General features: G+C 36.8%; 2 protein-coding genes and 2 long non-coding RNA genes across 4 annotated transcripts; 2 read left to right on the top strand and 2 right to left on the bottom strand.

Moving 5' to 3' along the window:
- Window positions 1–2,070: 2,070 nt before the first annotated feature.
- Window positions 2,071–3,278, bottom strand: LOC107942238 (uncharacterized). The gene is made up of 2 exons (XR_001695803.2): window positions 2,681–3,278; window positions 2,071–2,389 (listed from the first exon to the last, which is right to left on the bottom strand). It is a non-coding gene; the product is annotated as an uncharacterized lncRNA (long non-coding RNA).
- Window positions 3,279–7,382: 4,104 nt separating this feature from the next.
- LOC121206056 (tropomyosin-like) lies at window positions 7,383–8,246 on the top strand. Its single transcript, XM_041076241.1, has one exon. The coding sequence runs from the start codon at window positions 7,383–7,385 to the stop codon at window positions 8,244–8,246; it is 864 nt and encodes a 287-aa protein (XP_040932175.1).
- A 5,460-nt stretch (window positions 8,247–13,706) lies between these two features.
- LOC107942235 (uncharacterized) lies at window positions 13,707–15,635 on the top strand. The gene is made up of 3 exons (XM_016875868.2): window positions 13,707–13,961; window positions 14,040–14,591; window positions 15,483–15,635. Exons 1-3 carry the CDS (start codon window positions 13,707–13,709, stop codon window positions 15,633–15,635), a joined length of 960 nt encoding a protein of 319 aa, XP_016731357.2.
- A 4,281-nt stretch (window positions 15,636–19,916) lies between these two features.
- On the bottom strand, window positions 19,917–20,966 carry LOC121206309 (uncharacterized). The gene is made up of 2 exons (XR_005901390.1): window positions 20,455–20,966; window positions 19,917–20,365 (listed from the first exon to the last, which is right to left on the bottom strand). It is a non-coding gene; the product is annotated as an uncharacterized lncRNA (long non-coding RNA).
- Between the last annotated feature and the right edge of the window lie 2,117 nt (window positions 20,967–23,083).

Here is a 23,083-nt window from a genome sequence, read left to right as displayed (position 1 = left end):
TTTATTGTTAAATTTTTTATTATTTTAAAGGCATTTGTTAATTTTTTTATTATTTTAGAATCATTTGCTTGTTAAGTTGCATTTATCTTAGTGTTATTTAAGTCTACATATTTTTCAAAATTTATTTTCAATTTGTTGGAAAATATTTATTTTGATATTTTTAGTATTTTTGATGTATTATATATATTTAAAAATAATAAAAAATTAATATAAAAAATAAATACGGGCAGGCCGGGCGGGCGCTGGTTTTAGTATTTTTATCCGGGTTGGGCTTGGGCAAAATTTTAGGCCCATTTTTTAGGCCCGGCCTGGCCCGAGCCCAATAAATAGGCATAATTTTTTAGTTGAGCCCGACTCGAACCTGGCCCGGCCCGACCCATGAACACCTCTACCCTAAGTTTGTTTGTGTTAAACGTTATTTGTAGCATACTAATCTTTAAAGAAATATATATTTTATACTAAAAATATTCTTTATATATAATATTCATTTATTATATATAATTTTTTTTCAACAACTATTATATATAATTTTAAATGTTACTAAAAATATACCTATTCAATAATATTTGGCTTCATGATAAATTTGACTATTAACGTTTACATGCTTTATCAAAATGACACGAATTATATTTTTGAGCCTTTTTCTTCTTTTTTTTTACCATCAACTTTTATTCTTTTTTTCCAAATTACTTTTTTTTAATAGATTTGATTAAAATACCGTTAAAAAAGTTAACTGGATGATATGGAATCTCATATGTAGAATATTTTTAATGAGATATAATTTATTACTTAGATAACCCAATAAAATAATTACATGTGAAAAATAATAAAATAAATAATTTATGAAGTTAAAAAATAACTCTTAATTTAATGAAAATAATTTAATTATCTAAAAAAAAGTTTCAAAATGAATGCACACATTCAATATTTTTTGTTTGATTTATTAATTATCTTTTTGAAACCTCTCATTAAATAAACCCATGCATTCATTTTGAAACTTTTTTTAGATAATTACGTTTATTTTTTTAAATTTCATGTATGATTTATTTATTTTATTATTTCTCACATGTATTTATCTTATTGGATTATCTAAATAATAGATTACATCTCATTAAAAATATTTCATTCCACATCATCCTGTTAACTTTTTTAACCATGCTTTCATCAAATCTGTTAAAAAAAACAATATGAAAAAACAAAAAGAATAAAAGTTGATCGGAAAAAAAAACTCAAAAATATAATTAGGACCATTTTAACAAAACATAAAAACATTAGTGACCGAATTTATATTTAATTAAATTTATATTTAATCTATACTATTATTCAAACTCTTAGTTTACTACAGTAAAACTGATTTTAGCGGTGTTTGGATCAAAAATGCTGCAAAAGTTATACACTAGTGGCGCTAATAGGTAAACGCCATAAAATGTTAGAGCTATAGCAGAATTTATGATAAAAACGCCGCAAAAGGTCAAGCATTAGCGACGTTTATGAGAAATACGCCGCAAAAGGTCAATCATTAACAACGTTTATGAAAAAAATGCCGCAAAAAAATCATTTTATTTTAAAGTTTAGGATTTAGAATTTAATGTTTAAAGTCTATGATTTAGAGTTTTATGGTTTATGGTTTAATGTTTATTATTTTGGGTTTGTGGTTTTGTGTTTAAAAGGTAATGGTTTAAGGTTTATAATTTAGGGTTTAGTGTTTTTATAGATAGGGTTTTAGGAGTTAGCGAATTAGGGTTTAAGGGTAAGAGATTTTGATAAAAATAACAAAGAATTAAATTATTTTTTACGAGTTAATTAAATACTAACTCAATTAAAAAAATCATGAAAATATTTTTAGCGGCACCCCTAAAAAAACTTCGCTAAAAACTTATTTTGCTGAGTTAATTTTACGAGTTAATTAAATATTAACTCAATTAAAAAATTTATGAAAATATTTTTTTCGTATTTAAAATAAATTATATTATTTAAGGATATTTTAATCTTATTATTTAAAAACCAACAAAATGTAGTGGGCCAAATTTGCCCGACCCATATAAAAAACAAAAAACAAACCAAAAATAATAAACATAAAACCCAAATGTCCTTTTACGGTCCATTAGTCCAAAAATTACTAATATGGCCCATAGCCTATTTACAAAGACCAATCCTATGATCCAAAGACTAACTCGATGCCTATTACAAGCCCAAATTAATGTTAGAACCCAAGTCGGAGCAAGCCCTATAGGCCCATTTCCCTAACAGCTTCAGAAACCCTAGGTCACCTCCTCTGCTTGCGCCGCAGCAACTCCTGCAGCCTCCAGACGCCGTACAACGCTCGGGCCTCCACGTCAACAGCCCTCGGACGCCAGTACAGCCTCGTACACACGCCACGCACCTGTACCTGCGAAAGGAAACAAAAAACAGCAGCGAGAACGGCAGCCAATAGGAATTTGTTTGTATTTTTTATCTTTTGATTTCTTTTCGGCTATAAAGCCAACGATTTAATCTTTGTAATGGTTACGAAGGCAATATAAACGAATACACACAATACATACGCAATACACATTGCTTGAAAATCAGAAAGCTACTTCTTGAGAAGGTGATCTTTGTTCTTCGGTTCTATTTGCTATTTCTTCCTTCTTCTTTTTTTGTCATTTTACATTCAAAAAAAGAAAAGAAAAAGAGAACTTACCTTGAGTTTAGGCTGCGGATTCCCTTTTGCTTCGTCGAAATCGGGGTTCAAAGGGAATTCGGTGGCTGAAAGAAACCCTGTTTCGAAGCCTGCGAGCGTCGGTCACCATACCTTGAGGCGGGCTGGTCTCTTGGAGGGAGAAAACACAGGTTATGGCTGAGGAGAAGAATGGAGGCTAGGGTTCGGCTGAGTGGGCTAAGGGGCCTTTTTATAGGACCAGGAACGGCACCGTTTTAGGCCTTATCCAATGGCTTTCCAAACGGTGTCGTATTGGTACACCTGACCCTATCCGATTCCTAACCCTCAGGACCCGCGTGCCTATGCGGTGAAGGGTTATTTTCGGGAAAAGCCCTCCTTTTTTGTACGCGTGCTCAAGTGCGCCCCATTTGTTTTATTTACCTTTTTTAAATTTGGCCCAATAATTTATATTCGTTTACAATCTAACCTGCGCTTAAACTTGACGTTTTGGGATCTGGTCTATTGCCAGTTTTAGTCCCCAGACGTTTTTGCCCATTAAATATTGGTCCTTTTTTATTTTTATTTGTTTTCGAATTATCCCTTTGTTTTAGTTTAATTTTAATTAAGTTTTTATTGTTTTATACCCCTTTTTATTTTATTTTATTTGTACATTTTAATTAATCTTGATGATTGCTTCTTCATTCTTGTAGATTCGTTTTTTTTGTAATGTTATTATCACATTTTGTACATTTTAAATGTTCATTTCCTTTGTATTACTATACATATTACGTATATATTATAATAAAGTTAATGTATTTTCATACATATAATGGCTTTTGACTTTATCCTTGTACTTTAATACGTATTTTTTGCTATTCAAATATGCTTTGTATATATATTTTATATAAGATTTAAGTTATTTTATATTCTTTTATATTAGTATATGTATTTGATTCATATACATTACTAAACCTAAACATATTATCATTTTTATATAAATTTACACGTATTTACTTTTAGATTTATATGTATATATATACATATTAATACACTTATTACTTTAATAGATTTTTTATTTTAAAACACCTTTTACTTTGTGATTTACCGAATATTTTCTTTATGTATATATGAAATAATTTTAGAAACTTTTTAATTATGAAATTATTATCTTTTTTAATGTTTCTTTATATTACATTGTTTTTTTGTGTTTTATATAGCCTATTATTTAAATGTTTTGATATAAGGATGTATGGTTTTTAGACCAACTTAAAATTATATGTACATTATCATTAATCTCATTCTTTTTTATAAAATTATATGTACATTCCTTATAAATCTATTTTGGGGCATTATATTTTGTTATGTATTTTTTGTATCATATATTTTTATTATCATATATTCTGTTAACTTTTAAATGAATTTATGTTTAAATTATTTTACATACAATTTAATTCAACTTTCATTTTCTAATATCTATTTCAATAGTTATATATATATTCCTAGTTTTCATTCAAACTTGTCAATTTATATAGCATGAGTTTATTAATCCTATACCACTTTGACTTTTAAATTCTATTTTGTTTTGCATGTATTTTGTTGGTTGTTCTATATTGTAGCATATATGTTACCATCGCATGGTATTCATCCTGTTGATATGTCAATTATTATTCATACATGATTGAAATTAGGCTATAATTTCTAGATTAATTATATTTTAATTGCTTATTCTGCTAGTCGATTAATATTCTTGTTCATCAAGCATCGTACCATCATATGTGCCTTTTACCCCATATCATCGTTTCACTTGATTTTTGAAATGTGGTTCTATAAAACCCAAATTTATGATTAATTTCGTCTTATTTCAAATCGAATTAATACGTCTTAAGCTAGCTTTATAATCATTCATTCAAAAATTCTTTAAAACGAAGACGAGATTTGATATTTGGCAATTCGCGGAATCGTGCCCTAACGTGTTGGGTTGCAATTTTACAGTTGCTCAAAATAATCGAATATCATTTCAAAATTTCACTCATATATTTTAAAATCCCTTAAACGAAGGCGATATGCGATATTTGGCAATTCGTGGAATCGTGCCCTAACGTGTTGGGTTGCAATTTCTCGTTTGTTTAAAATAATCAAATATCCCTTCAAAATTTCACTCAGGTCTTCTAGAAATCCTTTAAAACGAAGGTAATACTAGGTGTTTGACAATTCGGGAATCATGCCCTATCGTGCTGGGTTGTGTTTTCTCGTTTGTTCAAAACAATCGAATATTCCTTTAGGTTTTCATTCATGTTTATTAAAAACCTTTCAAAACGAAGGCGATGTTCGATGTTTGGCGATTTGAGAATCGAGCCCTATCGTGTTGGGTTGCGCTTTTTTATTCGCTCAAAACAATCGAAGATCCCTTCAGAATTTCACCCGTATTTTCTAAGGTGAGGCAATGTTCGATGTTCGGAAATTCGAGGAATCGTGCCCTACTGTGCTGGGTTTCGGTTTTTTGTTGGACCAAATAGTTGGGCATCCTTTTGTTAATTTCAAATTATAAACTTTCGGACGTCGAAACAAGAAGATTTTTTGCAACCAACTCGGGTTATTCAAATGTTATTAACAAGAACTGCATTTCAAAAACATTTTTAATTTTAGACATAAGGATGGTATTTAATCGATTTGGTACCAATTTTGGGCGTAATGAGGGTGTTAATCCTTCCTCATACGTAACCGACTCCCGAGCCCTTTTTTTCATATTTTCGTAGACCAGAATCGTTGTTTTAGTAAACTAAAAATGTTTTATTAAAATAATCAAATTCTTAGGTGATCTGATCACACCTAAACAAAAGGATCGGTGGCGACCCTATGTTTTATTTTCAAACAGTCGATTCATCGTTTTTTCTATTAAACCTAAAATTTTTAAACCGAAAGGACGGTTTCGACAGCTTGGCGACTCCGCTGGGGACCTTTTTGAGAGTCGAGCCATAAAAATTGATTATTTACTGTCCTTCTATCAAAAATCGAAAACTTGTTTTTAAAATCACAAATGCATTTGTTTGTATGGTTATTATGTTTGGATCGTGTAGAATAATGCTGCATTTCATTGCACGACCGCTGTGGTCGTACCTTCTAAGTGGGGGTAAGAAACTACGCTTTCGTGAGGTTTCCACCTCCGCATGGGCTAGTGGATTACTTCTGGGGTACATCCGTACCTATGATTTTGTGAGATTTTCATCTCCGCATGGTCATAGGGAAATGTATCCCCCCGAACCGAACTCGATCTATATGAGCCTATAATGGGTGAGGATTGATGAATCTGCTGGTTCGGGTACCTTATCCCTAGAACTAAACCACATATAGTGAACCTTAGGAGCTATCCTTGGGTGGAGCCGCGTCGAGCTTTAGTACTTACCCGTATATGCGTTGCGATTATCGTTTATGTGCTTGCATTTTATCATTATCATGTGATACTAACCTGTGTTTTGTTTTGATTTTTTTTACATGACATTGCATACTAAAGGAGGTGTTAATCCGTATTCAATTACTAAGTTAGAAAGTTTGACATGGAGAATGAATTTCTTAGTAAAATCGAGGATAATGCGGCCATTCGTGCATGTTCGGAAAGGCTACAATCAGAGAGAGGGGATAGCTTGGCAGAAGGGTATGTATCGGAGCTGTAGGATTTCACTTGCGTCAACGTAGTACAGAATGAGCTGCAAGAGTTGAGAGGCATTTGGGCTAGTTGGGATGAAGGGATCAAGTAGTTGTTTTACCAAAGCTATGATGACATATCCTACCTACTAGACATTAGAGTGGATAAGCATTTGTTCTGAGCCTTGGTGCAGTTTTGGAATTCTGCGTACAAGTGTTTCACTTTTGAAGAAGTGGATTTGGTACCTACCATGGAGGAATACACTACTTTGCTCAGGTGTCCAAAAATTCAGGTCCGGAAGACTTATGCCCGGGTTTTTAGTAGTCAGACTTTCGGATGAGCATTTCTGGGATAAGGGAGCCTTGGGTCACCGCACGGATTTAGCAAAAAGGAGATAGCAAATGTATCCCTTGGGAGAATTTGTGAGATTTGATTTTGACGCATCCAGACGAAAGAAAGAGGGTCGACCTCTTTGCCTTAAGCCTCTACGGGTTGGTAATTTTTCCCAAGGCTTTGAGGCACGTGGACAAAGCAGTCATTGATTTATTCGATCGCCTTGAGAAGGGAATCACACCGGTACTGGCAATATTGGCAGAAACATTCAGATCTTTGAGCTCATGTCGGAGGATGGGTGAAGGACGGTTCATTGGATGTGCACAATTATTGATGGCATGGTTTTGCGAGCACTTTTGGAAGGTAGACAAGGTTCCCTATCGGGTCTTTTCTGAGGGTTATTCTCCGTTAAAAGAAGAGGTAGCTATACAAAGGAGAGAGGATATCTCGAAAGAGAAGTGGATGGATATTCTTCAGAACCTCAAGGAGGGGGATATCGAGTGGAGAGCTTATTGGATGGTTCCTGACGAGATCATGTACCGATGTGGTAACTTCAATTGGGTGCCATTGTTAGGGATTTGGGGAGCTACAGGGTATACTCCATTGCTAGCCTTGAGGCAATATAAGTTGAGGTAGTTTGTACCCGCGACCTATGGATTTGCTCAGAGTGATTTCTCGTTTAAAAGTGCTCACTATAAGAAGAGAGTTCGGGAGTTATCGAATGCTTGGAAGTAAACTTGTTGGATGAAGAGGTTAGCCATCGGTTCCATGGTAACGCTTGAGTATAACGAGTGGTTTAAGAAGAGGGTTAATGATAATATTCCTAGGCCAAGCTTGGAGAATGCTCGACCTATCGAAGAACAATTACGAGTCGCCCTATCAGAATTGGAAATTATAAAACAAGACTTCGAGAAGAAGAGTTTGGAGCTTGGGAAGAAGATCGAACAATTGGAGGAAGAGAAGATGCACTTAAGGTTAGATGCTGATGTTCAGAGGTCAGAGGCTGAGAAGTGGAGAAAAGGAAAAACTAAGGCCGAAGAAGATCTAGACAGCTTGAAGACGGACTACAAGAAGCTACGCCTATCTATGAGGACTGCAGGTTTAGGTAAGACTTCCGAACAATGGCGCCATGAAATTCAAGAAGAAAAAGCCAATACCGACCGGTGGGAAAGAAAATTCCGAGAAGCTCAGACACGAAACGAAGATTTGGAGAATAGTCTGTCGAAGAGCAGAAATGAGCGAGGTGAATTAAGGGCTAAAGTGGCAGAACTTGAGAAGTCTCTGCATCAGTACCGAAACCGCAACACTGCAATGGAATTGAGAGCAAGCTTGAGCAAGATAGAAGAAATGAAAGGAAAAATAGAAGAGTTAGAGGCGTCACTGCAAAACTGTGAGATGCGGATCCAGTTTTTCGAGGCAAACAAAGATCGTTGGAAAGAACAGCTTCACCATGCGCAAGACCAAGTTAGAAATAGAGATTACCTTATGAGGGAAGCCATAGCCCAGATTCGGGAGGTAGCAGACTACTTGCAAACTTTAGTGGTTCAGGCGAACACACTGAGCGTGAAGTATGAGTTGGAATTGGATCGCAGACAAGAGCTAGCCCGTTGTTTAGAAAAATTAGGACTTTGAGTATTAGAGCGAAATTTTATTTGTAACTCAACTTTATGTAAAAAGATTTTATTTTCAAGTGAAATTTTCTAAGGGCAATTGAATCAAAATTGATGCCTCATTTGCATTCATGCATTTGCATTACATCATATCATTATGCATTAATGGCCATAAGAGTTTTCTAATTAATTAATTAAAAATTATTTCAGTAACCTGGAAACTAACGAAAACCAACCAACCACGCACCCCTACGGTACAAAGAAAAAATCAATAGATAAGAGACTTGAGAAATTGGAGCAAATGCAAAAGGACATGCAAGAACAAATGTAGTCTCAGATGCAATAGCAACTAGCCAAGATTTAGCTAGAGATGAATGAACAAATGATGGAGTCCCAGAGAGAAATGATGTCCCAGTTGTCCAAATTGCTGTTGGGAGGAATGTATAAGGGAAAGAGCCCCATGGACAAAGTTGAAGAAATTAATGAGGATCTCCAATACCCCTTGGCTTTACTCCGATGTATATACTGATGAATCCCGAGATTAACCTACAAAAACCATCTGTCACAATCATACCCCAGCAATAACTTCCAAGCCGGCTCAGGCTTTAACTTTGTCAACAACCCAAACTATCCGCCCGTTCCCGATTTGGATGAAGTTGCTGAAGAAGAAAAGGCGAGTGCAGATTCGCAAAAACTATTGGAAGAACGATGTAGATGGCTTAAGGAGAAATTCAAAGTCATGGAGAGCGCGGATCATCATCAAGGGATTGATGCCAAGGACTTGAATTTGGTCCCAGATTTAGTCCTTCCCCCCAAATTCAAAATGCCCGAGTTCGAGAAATACAATAGAACAAGCTGCCCTGAAGCCCACATCACTATGTTCTGCAGGCGAATGACGGGATATGTTAACAACGACCAGCTATTGATCCATTACTTTCAAGATAGTCTGGTCGGGGCAGTGTCTAAATGGTATAACCAATTAAGCCGCTCTAAAATTAACTCATGGAAGGACCTGGCTCAAGCCTTTATGAAACAATACAACCACGTGACGGACATGACCTCCGACAGAATCACTCTCCAGAATATAGAGGAAAAGTCAAATAAACGCTTCAGACAGTATGCACAAAGGTGGAGAGAAGTGGCCATACAAGTTCAGCCGCTGCTTCTAGAAAAAGAGACGACAATGCTCATTATCAACACCTTGAAAGCCCCTTTAATCACTCATATGTTGGGAAGCGCCACCAAGAGCTTCTCCGACATAGTGATGACGGGGGAAATTATCGAAAATGCTATAAGGAGCGGTAAGATAGAATTCGGGGATAGTGCCAAGAAGTCAGCCCTGAGGAAAAGAGACAATGAAGTAAACAACACGAGCACATTCAACAAGGGTCAGTCCAAGTCATTCACCGTAAATCAACCTAAGACGGTGACCACCAATCAGCAAAGCTCTGTAAAACAAGAATCCAACGCGAGGGAGAACACAGAAAGGCCACAATTCTCCCTTATACCCATGACGTATAGGGAGTTGTACCAGAACCTGTTCAAGCTCATATGGTGTCTCCTTTCTACCTGAAGCCACTGCAGCCCCCGTATCCCAAATGGTATGACACAAACGCCCAATGTGAATACCACGCAGGAATCACCGGGCACTCTATCGAAAACTGCGCTGCGTTTAAGAAAGTACTTGAAAGACTTATTAAGATGGGGATCGTGAGATTTGACGACCCAGCCACACCCAATGTAGCAGAAAACCCACTCCCTAATCATATCGACCAAGGAGTGAATGAGATAAGTGAAGGTAGGAATAAGAAGACCAAGTATAAGGTGGCAGAAGTCAGGACCCCGTTGAGGCGGGTATGGAAGGAGATGGCCAAGAGAGGATTGATCGCGTTGGATTCAAGGGAAGAATCCGAAGAAGAGAGAAACTACTGTGAGTTTCACGACGATGTGGGGCATGAAATCCAAGATTGCGTGGAGTTCAAAGCCTTAGTGCAAAACATGATGAACAATAAGGAAATTGAGTTTTATGAAGAAGCCAAAAACCCTGTAGAGGGAGATATATACGCATCGGAGGAAGAATCGACGGTACAGAATCGAACATCTAACTATCCTGTGGTGATCATTTTGAGACCCCAAAATAATGAAGCTAGAGTACAAGTGCCACCGAGGGTCATAATCCAAAGACCTGCAGTCTTCCCCTACAAAGATAGCAAAAATGTCTCATGGAATTATGAGTGCAGTGTGACGATACCGGGAAAGGAGAACCTGGTTAATGCTTCAAGAGGGGACCAAGATAGGGGCTCCTATACACGTAGCGGGAGACGTTACGATATAGCAAATGAGGAGGCATAGCCCACAAAAGGAAAAACCCAGGTGGTCGAGGAAATGAAGGGAAAAGCAACCGAACCTGTTAACGAGCCAGTTAACGAAGAGGAGGCCAATGAGTTTTTAAAATTCCTAAAGCATAGCGAATACAGTGTGGTGGAACAACTACGTAAACAACCAGCCCGTATCTCGGTGCTGGCCTTACTTCTAAGCTCAGAAGTTCATCGTAGTGCGCTAATGAAGGTCTTGAATGAAACGTACGTTGCCAATGATAACAAGTTGGACCGTTTGGTTAGCAACATCAGTGCCGACAATTTTATTTTCTTCAATGACGATGAGATACCACCTGGGGGCATGGAGTCGACTAAAGCTTTGTATATTACCACGCACTGTAAAGGGTATACGCTACCAGGCGTACTGATTGACAATGGTTCAGCCTTGAACATTTTGCCCTTGACTACACTTAACAGATTATCTATAGACAGCTCTCACATAAAGGAATTCCAAAACATCGTAAAGACATTCGATGGCACGGAGAGGAAGGTGATGGGCAGAATTGATGTACCTCTTCAGATCGGGCCAAACACATATGAGGTCGATTTCCTCGTGATGGATATCAAGCCCTCATATAATTGCTTATTGGGGAGGCCCTGGATACATTCAGCTGGGGCAGTGCATTCCTCGTTGCATAAAAAATTGAAGCTGGTATCGGAGGGGAGGCTGATAACGATCAAGGCTGAAGAGGATACCATTGCAACTGTGAGCAATAATGCACCATATTTGGAGACAGATGATGAAGCAATCGAATGCTCATTTCGATCTTTAGAATTTGTTAATGCGACGTTCATCGCCGAGGGAAGTAAAATTCTGGTGCCAAAATTGTCCAAAACCACGAGGATGAGCCTCCAGTTGACGATTGGAAAATGGGCCCTACCCGGGAGAGGACTTGGGAGACATCTACAATGAAGGATTGAAACGCCAATACTGAAAGACAAGAGAGACCGCTTCGACCTAGGATTTAAGCCAGATGCGAAACAAAGGAGAAGGGAGCTAGAAAAGAAGCAAGAGAGAAGGAGAACACAGTTAACGGGGGAGAAAATCAAGTGAGAACCAATAATATTCCCCCATATATCGAAAACATTTTTTTTCAGGGGAATCATTTATCCTAAGAGAGACACGCCAATGATGGGAGCTATAGAAGAAAGGTTGGAAAGCTTAGACATCAATGTCATATACGAAGAGGAGACTGAAAGAGAAAATTTGTTAGACATTTGCCCCTACACACCTGGAAGTGTTCTGGACAACTGGACTGCGGAAGAGATTCCTGTAGTTTTTAGAACGGATTCAGAGTAATGTCCAAAATACACTTATTGCTCTAGGCCTAGGAGTAATAAGAATCTTTTGTGAAATAGGCTAATGTTTAAAAGCGTTATTTCAATCAAATGCACGGTTATTATCATTTTTGAGCAAATGTTCTCTCGTCCTTTCAATTTCATTCATAACCATACAAATGATTACTTTCGGATTCTTTTATTCTTGAAACATTCTTCTAAATATTCTTTCATTCGTCATTCATAATCATACCACGCAAATAAATGTTTCGAATTCTTTTGATTCTTTGTATCTGCCTTCATCCTCATAACAGGTCCCCAGATATTAATGATACGAGTGACACTACTAGCGACTCAGAATTACCTTTCGAGCGAGATGTGTGTATGGAGGATTCTCAGGATTTTGAAGATGACCAAGGCTGTAACTTATCTCCTGATTTGTTGAGGATGGTAGAACAAGACGAGAAACAAATCTTACCTCACAAAGAATCAGTTGAAATTATGAGCTTAGGAGAAGGACAAGAGGTGAAGATCGGAACGTGTATCACTACGGAGATGAAGCGAGACCTCATTGAATTACTTCAAGAATTCAAAGATGTCTTAGCATGGTCATACCAAGATATGCCTGGGCTGGACACTGACTCCCCATAAAGGAAGAATGTAAGCCAGTTCAGCAAAAACTCCGAAAAATGAGGCCCGATGTCTTGCTAAAAATAAAAGAAGAGGTTCAAAAGTAGTTCGACGCCGGATTTCTGAAGGTGGTAAAATACTCAGATTGGGTAGCTAACATCGTCCCCGTCCCTAAGAAAGATGGAAAAGTGTAAATGTGTGTGGACTACAGAGATTTGAATAAAGCCAGCTCGAAAGGTAATTTCCCGCTGCCTCATATTAATACCCTAGTGGACAACACGGTAGGACACTTACTGTTTTCATTCATGGACAATTTTTCTGGATATAACCAAATCAAGATGCATCCTGAGGATATGGAGAAGACTACATTTGTAACCATGTGGGGTACGTTCTGTTACAAAGTGATGCCATTTAGACTGAAGAATACGGGGGTAACTTATCAAAGAGCCATAGTAACCCTGTTCCACGACATGATGCATAAAGAAATCGAGGTTTATGTCGATAATATGATTGCAAAATCTCGAACAGAGAAGGAGCACATACAAGTCTTGAGAAAATTGTTCTTGAGGTTGAGGAAGTTTCAGCTAAAACTCAACCCAGCCAAATGTACATTCAGAGCCAAGTCTGGAAAGTTGCTCGGATTCGTGGTTAGTGAAAAAGGGATTGAGATTGATCCAGACAAAGTCAAAGCCATACAAGAGCTATCTCCACTGCGTACCCAAAAGGAGGCTCGAGGCTTTCTAGGAAGATTAAATTACATTGCTCGGTTCATTTCACAACTGACCGAGAAATGTGACCCTGTCTTTCGCCTCATCAAGAAACATAACCCAGGTAAATGGGATGAAGAATGTCAAAGGGCTTTCGACAAGGTCAAACAGTACTTATCCAACGCCCCGGTGCTAATGCCACCTAACCCCGATAAGCCATTGATACTGTATTTGGCAGTATTTGAGAATTTCATGGGATACGTATTGGGTCAGCATGATGAGTCAGAAAGGAAAGAGAAGGCTATTGACTATCTTAGTAAAAAGTTCACGGAATGTGAGACAAGATACCCACCGATAGAGAAGTTGTGTTGTGCCCTAATTTAGACAACCCGAAGGCTGAGGCAGTATATGTTGTATCATACCACTTGGCTCATATCAAAATTAGACCCTTTAAAGTACATGATGGAGTCAACAACCTTGAATGGAAGGATGGCCCGATGGCAGATTTTGCTTTCTGAATTCGACATAGTCTATGTGAACCAGAAAGCGGTAAAAAAAAGTGCAATAGCAGATTTCCTGGCTAGTAGAGCTTTGGAAGACTACGAGCCTTTGAACTTCGACTTTCTGAATAAAGACCTAATATGTGTTGCTACCACTGAAGAAGGTGCTCTAGAAGAACTTCCTTGGAAATTGAACTTCGACGGGGCATCAAATGCTGTGGGCAATGGAATCGGGGCCGTCTTGGTATCCCCAAACAGAGATCATTATCCATTCACTAGTAAATTGGATTTTGATTGTACGAATAACATGGTGGAATATGAGGCGTGCATCATGGGAGTCCGTGCAGCCATAGAACACAAGATTAAAATGCTAGAGGTGTATGGAGATTCTGCGCTAGTGATTTATCAACTCAAGGGAGAATGGGAAACCAGAGACCCCAAGTTAATCGATTATCGGAAGCTGGTCCTGGATTTGGTTAAAGAGTTTGATGATATTACCTTCCACTACCTTCCACGAGATGAAAATCAGATGAGTGATGCTTTGGTTACCTTAGCCTCCCTGATCAAGGTGAACAAACAAGAAGATGTCAAACCCATCCGGATGGGCATTTATGAAACTCCAGCTCACTGTTATAATATTGAAGAGGAAGAAGAAAAAGATGATCACCCTTGGTATCATGATATATTGCAATACGTGAGGAATCGTGAATACTCCGACCAGGAAAGTAAAAATGACAAAAGGACGCTGAGAAGATTGGCCATCAACTATGTCATAGATAGGGAGATCCTATACAAAAGAAGAAAGGATCAAGTGCTATTAAGATGCGTCGACACTGTAGAGGCTAAGAAAATCTTGGAAGAAGTCTATGAGGGCGTTTGTGGGACACACGCTAATAACTTCACAATGGCCAGGCAAATTATGAGATTTGGGTATTATTGGTCCACTATGGAAGGAAACTGTATCAATTACGCCAAGAGGTGTCATAAATGCCAAATTTATGGAGACAAAATTCATGTGCCTCCTTCACCGCTACATGTCATGGTTTCCCCATGGCCTTTCTCTATGTGGGGCATGGATGTGATTGGACCAATATCGCCAAAAGCTTTCAATGGGCATCGGTTCATCTTTTTGGTTATCGACTACTTCACCAAATGGGTAGAAGCTGCTTTGTATGCTAGTGTTACAAAGTCAGCAGTGAGCAGGTTCTTGAAAAAAGAGATCATATGTCGATATGGAATACCGGGGAGGATCATATCTGACAATGCATTAAACTTGAACAACAGTACGATAGTGGAAGTCTGCAGTCAATTTAAGATCAGACATCACAACTCGTCACCATATCGCCCGAAAATGAATGGGGCAGTGGAAGCAGCCAATAAAAATATTAAGAATATCGTGGGAAAGATGACCGAGACCTACAAAGATTGGCATGAGAAATTACCATTTGCCCTCTTTACTTATCGAACATCGGTCAGAACCTCAACTGGGGCAACGCCTTTCTCCCTAGTCTACAGAATGAAAGCAGTTTTGCCCATCGAAGTCGAGATCCCATCCTTCCGAGTGTTGTCGGAACTAAAATTGGATAAAACAGAGTGGGTCCAGTCTCGATATGACCAATTGAACTTGATCGAGGAAAAAAGGCTAAAAGCTATTCGTCATGGTCAGATATACCAAAAACGAATGATGCAGGCTTATGACAAAAAGGTTCGCCCTAGAGAATTCCACGAGGGAAATCTGGTTTTGAAAAAGATCCTCCCCATACAGAAGGATTTTCGAGGGAAATGGATGCCTAATTGGGAAGAACCTTACGTGGTGAAGAAAACTTTCTCCGGAGGAGTATTGATTCTAGCTAAGATGGATGGTAGAAACTTGCCCAATCCAGTAAACTCGGGTTCGGTCAAGAAGTATTTTACCTGAAGAAAGAGAGGCTAGAGTGAAAACCCGCAAAAGGCGCTCTGAACTCTGAAATAAAATAATGGAGAGGCCAAGGTGAAAACCCGCAAAGGGCACTTTGGAACCAAAGGGGCTTTTGAGTTGAAAACCCAAAAACGGGCAGCTCAAATTTTAAATATGGGGCATATGATAGTCTTGTCCTCCCGAAATCAGTAAGACAGAAGAACAGTACACCTTGGAGAATCAAAAAAATTCGCAGGATCTCCTGAATATACATTTGGTTCGAAGGAGCCTTTGAGAAATTAGAATAGTGAAACTCGTGCTGCGATATCTGGGGCACCTTTTTCTCATTCTTTGCACCTTATCATATTCGTGATCCTATGTATTCACGTCAAATTTTGCTTAATAAAATTCCATTTGTCCATTATGATAATCTCTTGCGAGCATTTTTGTTGAAATCGTGATTTTTGGACATGTAATATTCACACAAAAGATGTTATGCATATTACTCTGAAAAGTCTCTAAATAGTACAAGAACCTGAAACAGGGCGACTAGTTAGGACTAATCAGGTTCAAAGTTGGAAACATTCAAAAAAGAAGAGTCCTACTTGTGACTATTTCTTCAAATTTTCTATCGAAGATAACGGCTAAGTAAGAGAGTGTGATAGTACATCAATGATAGAACCTTGGTGAATTATGAGCAATGATACCTTAAGCGTTTAAAAAGGAATCACTCTCATGACATTTCTACATTCGTAATCATTCATTTAGTTAGGAGCATTTGATTCATTTCGATCATAGCATTCTAATTATTCGACATAAACACTACATCTAGTTAGGGACGTTTGATTCATCTCGATCATAGCATCCTAGTTATTTGACATACACAGATACAGGAAACCCATTCTATACATCATGTCTTTAGAAGACAGTGTAGCGACATTGGCGAATCCTGCAGATTTGGCGTTTTTGTATTGGCGGAGAGTAGATCGAAGATAGCAGATTTGGCATCTCTGTGTTGACAGAGAGTAGATCGAAGATAACAGATTTGACGTCTTTGTATTGGCAGGGGGCAGATTAAGATAGCAGATTTGGCGTCTCTGTATTGGCAGAGAGCAAATCAAAGATAGCAGATTTGGCATCTCTGTGTTGACAGAGAGCAGATCGAAGATAGCAGATTTGGCGTCTCTGTATTGGCAGAGAGCAAATCGAAGATAGCAGATTTGGCGTCTCTGTATTAGCGGAGAGCAGATCGAAGATAGCAGATTTGGCGTCTCTGTATTGGTAAAGAGCAGATCGAAGATAGCAGATTTGGCATCTCTGTGTTGACAGAGAGCAGATCGAAGATAACAGATTTGACGTCTCTGTATTGTCAGAAGGCAGATCGAAGATAGCAGATTTGGCGTCTCTGTATTGGCGGAGAGCAGATTAAAGATAAGCAGATTTGGCGTCTCTGTACTGGCGGAGAGCAAATTGAAGATAGCAGATTTGGTGTCTCTGTATTAGCGGAGAGCAGATCGAAGATAACAGATTTGGCGTCTCTGTATTGGCAAGGAGCAGATCGAATATAGCAGATTTGGTGTCTCTGTATTGTTAGAGGGCAGATCGAAGATAGCAGATTTGGCGTCTCTGTATTGTCAGAGGGTAGATCGAAGATAGCAGATTTGGTGTCTCTGTATTGACAGAGAGCAGATCGAAGATAGCAGATTTGGCATCTCTGTATTGGCAGAGAGCAGATCAAAAATAACAGATTGGTGTTCCTGAGTTTTCAAGAAGCAAGTTGAGGATAGCCAATTTGACACTCCTAAAGACATCAGAATACCTTTGGGGAAGATGAGGGTCAAGATTTTGAGACTTAGCCAGACTGGGCAAATTTGGTCATTTGATAGTCTTTGCTCTATTCTCGTTACACAACAATGAGCAAAGAGGGGTAGCTGTAGTGGGCCAAATTTGTCCGACCCATATAAGAAAACAAAAAACAAACCAAAAATAATAAACATAAAACCCAAATGTCCTTTTACAGTCCATTAGTCCAAAAATTACTAATATAGCCCATAGCCTATTTACAAAGACCAATCCTATGATCCAAAGACAAACCCGATGCCCATTACAAGCCCAAATTAATGTTAGAACCCAAATCGGAGCAAGCCCTATAGGCCCATTTCCCTAACAGCCTCAAAAACCCTAGGTCATCTCCTCTGCTTGTGCCGCAGCAACTACTGCAGCCTCCAGGTGCCGTACAACGCTCGGGCCTCCACGTCAATAGCCCTCGTACGCCACTACAGCCTAGTACATACGCCACGCACCTGTACCTGCGAAAGGAAACAAAAAACAGCAGCGAGAACGACAGCCAATAGGAATTTGTTTGTATTTTTTATCTTTTGATTTCTTTTCGGCTATAAAGCCAACGATTTAATCTTTGTAATGGTTACGAAGGCAATATAAATGAATACACACAATACATACGCAATACACATTGCTTGAAAATTAGAAAGCCACTTCTTGAGAAGGTGATCTTTGTTCTTCGGTTCTATTTGCTATTTCTTCCCTTTTTTTAATTTTTGTCATTTTACATTCAAAAAAAGAAAAGAAAAAGGGGACTTACCTTGAGTTTGGGCCGCGGATTCCCTTTTGCTTCGTCAAAATCAGCGTTCGAAGGGAACCCGATGGCTGAAAGAAACCATGTTTCGAAGCCTGCGAGCGCCGGTCACCATACCTTGTGGCGGGCTGGTCTCTTGGAGGGAGAAAACACAGGTTATGGCTGAGGAGAAGAATGAAGGCTAGGGTTCGGCTGAGTGGGCTAAAAGGGGTCTTTTTATAGGACCACGAACGGTACCTCTATCTTGCACCAAGTAGTTGTTGGTACAATAATAAATAAGTAACTTAATACTTTTTAAATGTAATTTAATTTACTTTAAAAAAACATAAATTAAAATAATTTAAGATATAATACTATTTCTTAAAGTTGAACATCTTAAATTATACTCTTCAATCTTTCTTTAAATCAAAGTCATTGACGAGGAAATCAATTAAAAATTATCGAATTACGTAATTTCTTTTAAGATATTACCAAATAAATTAAAACAAAATCATCTTTTGCTTTATTTGAGAGTTCTATCTTCATGGATTTCATGATTTAATAAGTTAATTGCTCAACTCAATAATGCAATTTTAAGATTTTTACTTTTTTAAGTTGAATATATGTATTTTACGAGTATTAATATCTTTATTTAGTTTCCCTTATTGTGAATTGATTTTAGATATTAACTAAAATATTTAAGAAAAACTAAGAGAAAAAGAGAAATGGTGGATGTGTATCAAAATTTCCATCAAGTAGTCTGACATGCAAGTCACGTAATTTGTCATGCAATCATCCTGTTTATAATATGATTTTATTTTTTGGTAGACCACTAAAATATTTTGGGCATTTCTATATAATGCACCTCCATTTGTACAACGTTTCTATCAATTTACACTCAAAATTAAGGATGGAGTTCTGGAAGAAATTTACTTTCGTCTTGGCTATGATGGCGGTAGTCCTGGCAGCCACCATGCCTCCAACGGTAAGCGCCGCTCGCAAAGAGGAGGTGACTCTCCCTGCCGATTTGAGCTCAACAACCACTTTGGCCAAAATTTTAGATGTTGAAGACAAACCTGATAAGAAATGCCTCAAAAATTTTGAATTTTGCATGTTTACGACCAGAGTTTGCTGTGAAAATTGTGCATGTTTAGGATTATGCCTGTGTTTGTAAACTCTTCCCCTTTTCCCTTATAATATAATTGCTTGTATTGTACTAAAAAAAATAAAGGTTTGTCTTTAAACATGGTTATCCAAAAGAAATGAACTCCCATGAGATTGCACCAAAATTCATCCTACACATCAGAAGTGTAGATAGGGGGCACGCAATGTATATACCCTTAAATAGTAAGCTTGTCATTTAAATTTTATGAAATTATAAATTAATATTATAGTATAATTGCATTTTAACTTAAAAAATATATAATTATCATTTTTAGTCTCTCTTTTTATTTTTCCAATAATTACTAGAATAAATCTATGGAGAGATGAAAAAGGAGTTGGCAAAACTTGCCCTTTCAAGGATATCAAAATCATTTTCTTATTTAAATTTAATTTAATTTTTTGAAAATAATCGACAATAGTATTGATTAAACAAAGCATAACATAGCAAGCCAGCTAGTAATAGATGGAAAATTAACCCGGACCATGAGGCTCCGCCTTGTTAGTGCCGAATCATAAAGCAAAATGCGAGTTAAAAAAAGTGGGACTAAATTCTAAATATGCAGTTGAGCATGAAATAAAGCTATCCTAGTCAATTCATAATCCGCTGTATTAGCATCTTTGCACATCCAATTAAAATTCACATAATTGAAAAGATTATTAAGACTAATGTAGTCACCAACTACAACACCGAACTCTAATTGTCGGGTTCCCTCGAGACCAAGGCATGATACTCAGTTTCCAGAATCACATTGTCGAAGTCGCAGTCCTTTAACCATGAGAGGACCTCTTTATTAGCATGGGCTTCCGCCAACATCGGCTGCTCCACCGGCTCAATTCGGCCGAAAATCCCTGAGATATACTCGCCTCTTTCATTCCGCACAATTGCACCGAAGCCCCAGTCACTATATGTCCGGTAGCGAGATCAGTGTTGCATTTCCAGCAGCCCTCCTCGGGCGGCATCCATTTATTGCCTGGCGATAAGTTTCCACCGCCCCTTTGCATCCTTCCAATCCTGTAAATAGTTCAAAGCAAAAGTTAGCAACTGCGTAACAGAGGAATTCAGATTGCACCAAACATAAGCATTTCTGAAAAACCAAATACTTCAAACTATCGCACAGCCTTTCTCCATCAGATCATTGTCGCCACTTTCTAAAATATTAAGCAAGAACTCCCATGCACTGTCACCTCTTCGTTGAATACCACTAAGTTGCCATACAAGTGCAACCATAGGTCAATGAAAAACACATGATCTAGACTTTCGAAAGAGCCGCATCTAGCACAAGAGGGATCAAGAGGCACCCTTTTAGTGATCGATTATGTATACACACGGAACAAAGTCTTTGAGGCACCTCCAAACAAAATCTTTAATCTTTGGGGAAAGAGAACTATTCCAAAGTTTCAACCAAGGACCGAAATCAAACGAAAGGTCAAGTCGAGAAAACGACCTTGTAGCAAGCAAATAGCCGGACTTCACATACAATCACCCCGTCTCCAAAAATGCCAAATCTTCTCATCAACAGGTTTATACCTGCTCACAGCAATTTGAATAACGTCAAAGCATTATCCTCTAAAGTAGGAACCTACATTCATAAATTAAAATTAATTCAAACTAAATTTATATTTTAATAATAATAATAATAATAAAGTCTTTTCTTATATTTGAATTTAATATATGAAAAATAACTTGACAACATGAATATATTAATATTAATTACACCAAAATTGTATAAAAAAATATGTTGGATGGTTAAACGTGATCTATGTTGGTATACATCATGGCAATGGCATGGTTAGTTTTGGGATTACAATTTGAGTCCAAAATTGGGAAAGGAAACTCATCGCTTGTGGTTCCACGCATTAATGCTTTAGTGGGAATTACACAAAAACCAACTTTTATTATTATTGTTATTATATCCCCATGCGATCTTTTCATCTATTCCCAATGTTTGCCTCGTGGCTATGATATTTTTAAATAACAAAATAATTACATATTCCAGCTCAATCCAACAATAATTCAGTTAAATTAGGGTTAATTATAGCTAAATTTATTAGATAAATAGTAATTTTACATTTTGATCACTCAATTTTAAAAAATTATAAAATGATTATTAAATTATTCGAAAGTTTTCATTTAAGTCTTTAGGTTGTTAAAACATTGGTATATGGCATTCTCTTTTTGCACTATTTGCACTAATCGAAAGCTTCCCTTCCATTTCTCTTTTATAGTTCGTTTTTTTTCATGCAACAGCTTTAAACATTATAAATCTACGAATCAAAATTCAAACAACTTTCTTCTAAGATCTCCGATATTGATTGCCAAATCAACTTGGATCTAATATATGTTCTTCTACTCAGCAATGAGTACTGATCCACTGTACCGATCGTTGAATTGTTGCTTGGAGCTCACTAGTTGAACTTTAAAAAAAGAATTTTATAGCGCAATGATCACTTAAATAAAAACTTTTGAATAGTTTAGTGATCATTTTGTAACTTTTTGAAGTTGAATGATAAAATGTGAACTTGCTAATAGTTTAGTGAGTTTGGATGTGATTTATCCTTAAATTTGAGATTTTTTTCTTTCAAATTGAACTTGAGTATTTTACAGCACTAATGTCTTATTTACATTTATATATTCACTTATTGTCAATTAATTTTAGATAGGTTAAATTATACTACAAGTCCTCGTGCTTTTCATATATTTAGAATTTAGTCCACCTAGTTTTATTTCTAAGAATTTGGTCATTTTACTTTTCTGATTTCAAAATTCAAATCTAATTGTTAACACTGTTAACATTATTCTATTAAATTTTCTAGTGTGACATTTTGAAATAAAAGAAATACTCACTTAGTAGCCATGTAATAATAATAAAAAAAGACTTTGTAATGAATTTGAATTTAATAGAAGAATTTTAATTGGTTCAACAATTACACTTACACTTTTTAATCTAAAAAGTAAAATGGGCTAAATTTCAAATATGCAAAAAGTACAAGGACATTAAGTATATTTTAACCTATTAAAAATTTTAGGGTAAACTATACAAATGGTTACCCAACTATGTCCGCGTTCATGTTTTTGTCACCCAACTTTAAAAAATTTTAATTTAAGCTCTAACGTTTGAATTTGTTCCTATTTTAGTCACCCACCATTAAATTGATAGCGATTTGACTCATATAATAACATATTTAGTCCACAATATTTACATACTCTATCAATTTGATCCTATTTATGAATAATTTAATAAATTTAACCCTTCACATTTATAAATTCTATCAATTTGATCCCCAAACTTTCTAATTAAAGCTTTCCACATCTATAAATTTGTAAAACCCAAAAAGAAGTTTTGTTTCCCTTTTTTTAGGGTTTTGCAAATTTATAGATGTGGAATGCCTTTGTTTTAAAAATTGAAAGCTTTGGTTAGGAAGTTTGAGGATCAAATTGATGGCATTTGTAAATGTAAAGGGTTAAAGTTATTGAATTATTTAGAATTAGGATCAAATCAATAGAATATGTAATTATTGAGGGCTGAATTTGTTATTATACCTATTATATTGTTATCATTTAATAGATGGTGACCAAAATAGGAACGTGTGCATAGTTTGGTGGCTATTTGTTTAATTTACCCAAAAGTTTTAAGTTAGATGTTTAAGAAAAACTATAAGAAAAGTAAAAGAGAGGGAGAGAGAAAGAGATGGTGGATGTGTATCAAAATTTCCATTCACTAGTCTTCCA

Source organism: Gossypium hirsutum, chromosome A09 (genome assembly GCF_007990345.1).
Source record: "Gossypium hirsutum isolate 1008001.06 chromosome A09, Gossypium_hirsutum_v2.1, whole genome shotgun sequence".
Lineage (NCBI taxonomy): Eukaryota > Viridiplantae > Streptophyta > Magnoliopsida > Malvales > Malvaceae > Gossypium > Gossypium hirsutum.
Note: the sequence above shows the minus strand (reverse complement) of the source record. Positions and strands in the feature narration are given on the sequence as shown.

What these genes read in the sequence shown, in the direction of transcription:
- LOC107942235 (XM_016875868.2), top strand. Translation starts at nt 13,707, where the DNA reads ATGGCCCGATGGCAGATTTTGCTTTCTGAATTCGACATAGTCTATGTG. An exon ending in ATGGAATCGGGGCCGTCTTG is followed by an intron (nt 13,962 to 14,039) that starts GTATCCCCAAAC and finishes GTGGAATATGAG; the next exon opens with GCGTGCATCATGGGAGTCCG. An exon ending in TGGAAGAAGTCTATGAGGGC is followed by an intron (nt 14,592 to 15,482) that starts GTTTGTGGGACA and finishes CTCCCCATACAG; the next exon opens with AAGGATTTTCGAGGGAAATG.
- LOC121206056 (XM_041076241.1), top strand. Translation starts at nt 7,383, where the DNA reads ATGGTAACGCTTGAGTATAACGAGTGGTTTAAGAAGAGGGTTAATGAT.